The 8,112-nt window shown below is 30.8% G+C and overlaps 1 protein-coding gene across 1 annotated transcript; it reads right to left on the bottom strand.

Moving 5' to 3' along the window:
• Positions 1-579: 579 nt before the first annotated feature.
• On the bottom strand, positions 580-3,866 carry LOC107936483 (type I inositol polyphosphate 5-phosphatase 4). Its single transcript, XM_016869215.2, has 12 exons — positions 3,689-3,866; positions 3,486-3,573; positions 3,291-3,365; positions 3,140-3,194; positions 2,949-3,053; positions 2,340-2,823; positions 2,072-2,265; positions 1,867-1,975; positions 1,615-1,763; positions 1,232-1,510; positions 1,013-1,120; positions 580-926 (listed from the first exon to the last, which is right to left on the bottom strand). The coding sequence occupies exons 1-10, from the start codon at positions 3,716-3,718 to the stop codon at positions 1,315-1,317; spliced, it is 1,485 nt and encodes a 494-aa protein (XP_016724704.1). The 5' UTR covers positions 3,719-3,866; the 3' UTR covers positions 580-926; positions 1,013-1,120; positions 1,232-1,314.
• Positions 3,867-8,112: the final 4,246 nt, after the last annotated feature.

An 8,112-nucleotide genomic window follows, 5' to 3' on the forward strand; every position in this document is an offset into this window, starting at 1 on the left:
TCGAACATCTTTTAACTAAATTATAAGAAGATGAAAAAACCCGAATAATAACAATATTTAAAAAATTACTTTAATTATTAATAATTTTATGAAGAATATACACATGATTTATGAAAGGTGTGAGTACTCGAAATATGGACAACTATGCTTTAAAACCATGATAACCAACATATGAAGACGCCACTTGGCTGAATTTGAACACGACTTCATTTTTCATTAACGAAATTGAAAAATATCTTTCCACTTTTGTCCGTCCCCAAAATAGGAACTCTTCAGTATTTCATCACTCTCCTTTAGAATGCGTTTAGAACACGATAAAAATTAATTCCAAGAGTGAAACCCACGAGCACTTAATGCTATTACGACAGATCAGAACAAAGAAAGGCACTGTGGTTCAGAAAAACTGGAGAGCAGATTAAGATTTGACAAAACTCACAAAAGGCAGTTGCCTTACGAGCGTTTCACTTTCGGTTTTTTGTTAGGTTTAACTTCGTTCTCAGTCCCTGTACTCTTTAAACCTTTTTAATTTAATCCTTATGCTTTTTTAATAAAGGTCATCCTTCTCTTAATTCCAATAAATTTAGAATTAAAATTTATCCATTGAACATAAAAATTTAAATGTTTACAATCAAATCCCCAGGCATTTTATACATCTTCCCAAAAATGGAATAAAATTACAATTGAATCCATTCTCTTTCTCTCTTTTTTTCCCCTCTTCAAGAAAAAAAGAAAAGATACATTAAAAAGCCCTCTGATTCTTCTTCTTATTTTGCTGCTGTAAGTTGTTTCAATGGAATTTCGACAAGAAACAGACACGTCTTTGTGAATTATTGTTCTGCCATGGATGGCTTTTCGAAAAAGCTGTATTTTACAATTTTGGCTGTTGGGAAATACAAACTTTTTGTTGTTGTGAAGCCAATTTTACCCTGAAAAACAATTTTTTTTTGCAGATGTAAGTTTATTGACAAAAATATACAACCTTGTACCTAAATGAAATTTTGGAAGAACCAACCTTGTTTTTCTTCGAACAATAATCGATATGACAATATATGTCTTTATCGCCACCATTGTCTGGTTTTCATGCACCACTACCCCACATGTAAAAAAATGGGGGACCAATCTGTAAAAATTAAGAATACGAACAATAAAGAGATTTTTCTCAATTTGAAAGAAAAAAGATTCTAACAGGGGAAAAGAACAGCAACAGTTTCCGAAATGATTTGAATTTTACCTGATAGATCGAGAGAAATCAGGGCTCGATTCCGAAATGAATTACAGGTCCTTGATGAGAGCTTTAGTGTGCTATAAACCGATTTACTGTGGTAACAGCTCTTCAACCTCGACCCTGGTTCCGGAACAACTCATACTTTTCCGAATTCGACTACGATTAATTGATTCGACCTTGGCGGAAAATACACTGTAAACAGGCCTATGATCGGAGAATTTGGACTCCCCTCGAACATAGGATAACTGATACAGACCTGTTCCGTACCATAGTATCCTATCACACCTTCACAAATATCGGCTAATTAGCTTTTTATATGAAAGCAAAATCATTCGACAATGTATCGGAAACTCGATTATACAAAGTACTAGGTAACCATAGAGATTTACCATGCCGGGGTTCTTCGTTTCTCCTTCGGGTGCCTATCTTCCACGGCGTACCTATCAGAATTGTATGAATACTTGTATGTGGGAGGGAAATATATTTTTCCTTCACTCCATCCCTCGAAAACTCGGCCTTGCTTCTGCTCGATCCGAAGCTGAAAAACAACCAAGGCATTTCAGATTCTCATGTAGGCACTTTAAGAACAAAAGATATATATATGTATATACGGAATCAATCAAGAAAGGGTATGAACATGCCTGATCATTCTCTAGCAGTGCTTTCCAATCGCACATCTCGACTAGAGCCTTTGCATATCCGTATGAAAGAGCAATCCGATAATTCAAATCCCCAAGCCATATAATACGACTGTGCCAAGACATCGAAAAGTTAAGAGTTTTATGGTTATCTTAATCCGACAAGAATGAACAAGAGTCAAAATTAAACATATATACGAAGGCTTACTCATGGTCTAGAATCGTTTGTGGAGATTTCTCATCTTTCACGCCATGAACCCTGGGAAACCTCGTCTTTTTAAGGATCTCCATAACATCGGAGTTTCTTCGAAGCTCATCACCGCCCTTTTGTCCTGAGGTTAAGTGACTACACACGAAGCAAAAGCTGGTTTGATGCAAAGACATGCTAATTGAAATGGAGCCCTGAAAAAAACCCAAGAAAGATGAGTATATGGCTACTTATTTTGGAACCTAATGTTTCATAGGCAAAATTATACCTTGTTTCCGAGATAACCCATCAATCCTCGCCCGACACACGACACTTTCATGTCCCGAACATTGTCTCGAAGATCATTCTTCACCCATACGGTAAGAAATATGCCTACCATTTGCTTGCTAGCAGCCAAACAATACCTCGAATGCCCGTTCTGGTTATCGGTTTCCTCCATGGCAAAAGATTCACCGAAAGACTGCATGTTCACTGGTGAATCTGTTTTCGGTGAATCTGTCTCGTCATCGGATTCAGAGGAACCCCATCTGGAATTAGTGTCACAATCACTAGGACTCATGGATTGAAACGAAGTTTTCCGCCTCATTGATCCTTCAAAGTCCGCATCAAGTTCCACGAGCGGGTCAGTGACCGGTCTGGTACCCGGATTACTATTCAAAGTCTTCCTAATGAGAGCTAACCATTTCTTTGCTGGACCGTTGTCTTCGGTCCCCAAAACATTACCAGCATTCAAAGGAACAATCTCTTGAAACCTTTAAAAACATATAAACCAAATAGATCAAACAACAATCAATCAACGTCGTCATCATCATCATTCGAATTTTACTAGAAAAATTCAAGTAATATCGAACAAAATCCAGGTTAATTTCAGACAAACCCGAGTACATAAATATCAGCTGGTGGAGATGTATGAAGCCAATCTTCAAGATCCAAACAACTTGGAGGAGATTTACCAGCTACATTCCATGTTGCAACAAATACCCTACACACCACACATATACAAATAATAAAAAAAAAGCACTGAAAAATCAAATCAAAATCAACAAAATTTCAAACACATATACATACCTATAATCATGTATGTCTTTAAACTGAGAATCTGAATATTTCTTGTTCAATCTCTCTACCATGATCCAAATAAACAAATTTAGAGTTATATATATGAAAATATGGTCCAAAATGAAGCAAATTAATAAAAATGGAATCTTTAAATCCTAACCTGTTTTGCTTTTCTTTATATTAAAAGTCTCCCTCTTTGAGAATTTGTGTTTATGCTTCCAATCTTCATCAACACCTAAAAGAAAAAGAAAATTTATAAAGTTGTTAAATAGAACAATGCAATCTAAAATCTGGGTTTTTCTTTTTATAATAAAAAAACTCAAGAAAATAACAGAAAAAAGTTTTTTTTTTTTACCTCTATAAAGAACATCATCAGCATGAAAGTCCTGAGCTTTAGTCTTGGTATTGAACCATTTCTTGACCAATGTTTTGGGCCATGGAAGCTTTTCATTCAAAAGGAAAATAAAACACTTTTAATTAAATCAACAATCCTAAAAAAAATCTAATAATTTACATAAAATGAGTGGCTTGTTTTAGATTAAAAAGAAAAAAAGAAACCTTGTTCTTCTTGGAGTTTTCAAGTCTCATTGTTTCAGAGCTTTCATATAAAAGCTTAAACCCAGATTTGGAAGCAATTTTTTTGAAGGAAAAAAACAGAGGGAGAATTGAAAAAGGACGCAGAGAAGAAGAAGAAGAAGAAGAAGAAGTGAAGCGTGGAAGTAATGGTAGGAAATACAGAGGTTTGTAGGACATATAAAAGAGAGACAGTGACAGTGACAGAGACATACAGAGAGAGAGAGAGAGAGAAAAAAAAAGGATTTATTTTTTATTTTTATTTTTATTTTTTAAAATCTTTGAGTTGGGTCTCCATTGAAACAAAAACCTCGTTCAGGGTACAGGAGAAAAAGTATCGAATCTGAAGAGAAAAAAAGTATGGGTTAAATTATTATTTGGGTCTGAATTTAGTAATTAATTTTATATTGGGGTCTGAACTCTTTTTAGATTCAAATTAGTACTTGTATTGGGATATTGTTTCCACGTTAGAGCTTAAACTAGGCAATTGTTCTTAGTTTAGGGCTTGAACATTTTTTTATTCAAGTTAGTTATTGAACTTGACAATTATTTTTACATTGAAGTTTGAACTTTATGGTTTTAAAGAAAATATCAAAGTTTAACTTTGATAGAAAAAGTTTAGGTTTTAATATGAGAACAATTGTTATGTTTAGGGACTAATTTGAACAAAAATGGTTCAAGCCTTAAAGTGAGAATAATTGTAAAATTTAGAGACAAGCTTGAAAAAAAATAAATCTAGATCTCAATGTAAAAGTAATTACCAAGTTCAAATTTACACCTCAAAACGTTATTTAACCCTAAAAGCATTATCTACTTACCCTCTAAAAACCCAAGACCTATGTGAAAACTAAATGGAGCAAAAGCTTTAATAGAAATATTCGTGGGTCACTCGTATAACCTAAGCTTTAATCAAGTTGAGTCAATTTGGATCGAGTTAAATTTAAAGTTTTAAAATATTTAAATAATTTTAGATTGAATAAGTTTCAAGTTTGAATTACTTTGAATTCTATTCCTCTTGAATTCAAGTTTATTTGAATTTAATTTATTGACTTCTTATAATTAAATCATTAAGTTTTGATTCGAATAAGATTTAATAAACAAACAATGAAAAATATAAATGACACACCACGAGTGTAGCAAAAGTATCATAAAGATGTGATTAATGGAAATTTCAATGAGCAAATCAATTTTTTTTGAAAATTTTATCTATTTTTATTATTAAAAATAGGTGTGACTGATGAAATAACTAGATAGTTATACTTTGTGAGCCACGTGTATTTCCTGTTGATGTACAAAAATCAATTTTGAACAGTATAAATGGATAGAATTTTTAACAAGAGAACCAATTTGCTCTTTGATCTAACATATAGGTTCTAATTTGACCATTTTCTGAGTAGAGGGGCAAAATACAATTTGACTCATAGTATAAAGGTCTCCATTATATTTTTACCCACCAAATGTTAGGAACCAAATTCAAACTTTAGAAATGACTATGTAAAAAGAGGCAATCACAACTTTTAAAAAAATTAGTCCCTGAGGACCTTAAAAAAATTTAACCAGAACCACAAATTTACTAATTTCATCAAAGAATTAATCAAATTTAATCGTTTAAAATGGGATTTTCTTAGCTTTCCTAGTATTTAAAGGGAATTTTGTTGGCAATGAAAGCTGCCATCTCCAAAATGTCCAAAAATGTTGGGTGTCTATAACTTTAGGACCATTGAAACTCCCTCAAAACCTTCATCTTTGTTGCATTTTTGTAGTCAACATATTAAATTGTAAATGCATGTTAACCAATTTGGAAGCTCTTTTTGACTCAATCTAGACTTATGTCCATTACAAAACAAAGCAATATTGTGCTTATTTTTATTAGCTACTTGGTGCCATAAAAGCATGTTTCAAGCATAGATTAATGTGATTCCTTTTTGGTGCTTGGAGAGAGCTCCCAAAACTTAACTTTTTTTACTTGTAAATAGGAACTTGTTAGGCCATTAAGGGTCCCTAAAAAAAGACTAATCTAACATGCTTTCGGATAACCCATGCGATATCTTCTAGGGTTTTGTGCAACTTAAAATGAATAATTTAATTTTCTTTTTAATTTAGTCCCTAAATTTAGATTATATTAAATTTGATGATACGGCAATTTAAAGTGATACGTATAATCATTTGAAAATTTAAAATATATAAACTCTAAAAAGTACAAAAAAATAAATAAAGAAATTATATATTTTTTTTAGTTTTAGGAAATTCACAAATAATCATAAAACCCACATGCTACATGTGGGAGACCGTGTCTTATTTCCCTAATCAAAGCCCCTTCATTTCCCATTTCTCTAGGCTCTTACAATCTCTTTAAGTGTGTGTTTATTTATTTGGTTAATTGAGTAGCTTAGGAAAGTATTATTAAACTAATTAAGTTGAGGGTAAAACACTCCAAAAGAACACTTGACTTGTTCCTCCAAAATAGGGACCATACAAAAGGTCCAATTCTGGTTTTAGACCCCCTATTATGACGAAATATGTGATTTTTAATATTTTACTTTACTTTAGCATAATTTGGTCCCTCTTCAAAATGATAAGACCGTTACTTGCTACGTAGAATTTTTTTAAGACAATCTTAATTAGTATTCATATGACATGTAAATTTATTATCGGTTGAATATGATTAATTAGATTTAAACATACACTAATTATGTGATTGAATAGTAAAAAGAATATTTACGTTGACACTTTAATGACAACAACAATGTTTATCAACTTGTATCTATTAGACATTATTAAATAAAAGGACTAAATCTTAAATTTGACTATAGTGGAAGGATTACAACTATAGCAAAAGGCTTGTTCCCCCATCAAACATTTAAAGGTGTCGAAGATCTGGCCGTCAAGTCATAGTTGTCGAGCCCTACGACGTGGCAACCATTAAGTATTCATGTTTCCCATCTAATCATCCATTTGTGGAAATCTCTTTTTTTCCATCGTTTGTCCTCTTTTATCATTATCATCTTACCAAACTATAAATTATTTTTTTATAGAAATATAAAAGATGTGGAGTTTTATAAGTGTTTAAATGGGCGATATATATATTTGCAGTTAATGTAAAAATAGTAATGACAATGAGATTAGATACTATAACATGAGATAAAAAATAAACTAAACGCATTACACCATACCCTATCACTATCACTTACCCAAACCGACCTTAAATTTATATTGTGAGGGATGCGAAGTGCCATTGCAATTAGAGTAGCTCATTAATAAAGAGAGGATAAATTTGAAGTAATGATGGCAACGAAGGGAAGCAGGGGTACTTGTACCATTGCAATTACAGTACCTCATTAATAAATTTTAATTTGCTTAATTCATATATATTTATGGGAAGAAATTCATTCACACTTATATAAAATTAAAGTGATTTTATATATTCTTGTAATTCTTTATATTATTATTATTTTAATAATTTAATCGTTAAATTTATCAATATATTTGTATTTGATATACACATAATTTTTTAATCAATCCAATATTTCTATTTTATCTATTTAAAATATTGTTTATATCTTATACATATATATATATTACAAGGTCTAAGATCTCGACTAGTGTGGACATTTGTTTTCTTTTTTGACTTGTGACATTTTCATTTTGTTAACATTTGGTAATTTTTTATACAACCAATTTTTAACCTTACATCAACTAAAGAACACTCCCATATAACTTACATTTATCATATAAATAAGTGTCAATTTAATCACTATTTGCATAAACTTTTTAAAGTTTATCCCTTTAAATAAATTTATGAAAAAGACCTCATAGTTTAAAAATATTTATATATTATTTATAGTCATATATATATGTATATGCATATTTGAAAGAGAGAAATAACAACATTTGTTCTTAAACAACTTAAAACTACATCTTATTTTTTAAAGTGATGATTTTATTTTAATCCCGTGTTGACTAATTAGAGAATACATATATAACTTACTTTTTCATTATTTTTATTAAAAAGTTAATTATAATCACACATTGATTAGAAAATGCTTTCATACTTCACTTCTTTACTATTTTAATTAAAAATTAATTTTAACCTTTTAAATTCAACTAGTTAGAGGATACTCTCATGCTCAGACTTATCCTATAAATAAGTGTCAATTTTTTCACTATTTTCAATAAAAATTAATTTTAATTTCACATTGTTTAGAGAATACTAATATATATAGCACATTTATCTTATAAATAAATGATAATTTTTCACTATTTTCGTTAAAAATTTAATTTTAATCCTATATTGACTAGAGAATGCCTTCATAGCTCACTTCTTCACTATTTTTATAAAAAAGTTAATTTTAATCCCACATTCACATGGAATATAACGATTGGATTGTTAAAATATTAAAATATTGATA

The sequence above is a fragment of the Gossypium hirsutum genome, chromosome A08 (assembly GCF_007990345.1).
Source record: "Gossypium hirsutum isolate 1008001.06 chromosome A08, Gossypium_hirsutum_v2.1, whole genome shotgun sequence".
Classification (NCBI taxonomy): Eukaryota; Viridiplantae; Streptophyta; class Magnoliopsida; order Malvales; family Malvaceae; genus Gossypium; species Gossypium hirsutum.

Bases quoted from the DNA above. Each gene is read 5' to 3' on its own strand.
- LOC107936483 (XM_016869215.2), bottom strand. From the start codon at position 3,718: ATGAGACTTGAAAACTCCAAGAAGAACAAG. The intron at 3,054-3,139 runs GTATGTATATGT...TGTGGTGTGTAG, and splicing joins AAAGACATACATGATTATAG to GGTATTTGTTGCAACATGGA. The intron at 2,266-2,339 runs GTATAATTTTGC...GGTTTTTTTCAG, and splicing joins TGGGTTATCTCGGAAACAAG to GGCTCCATTTCAATTAGCAT.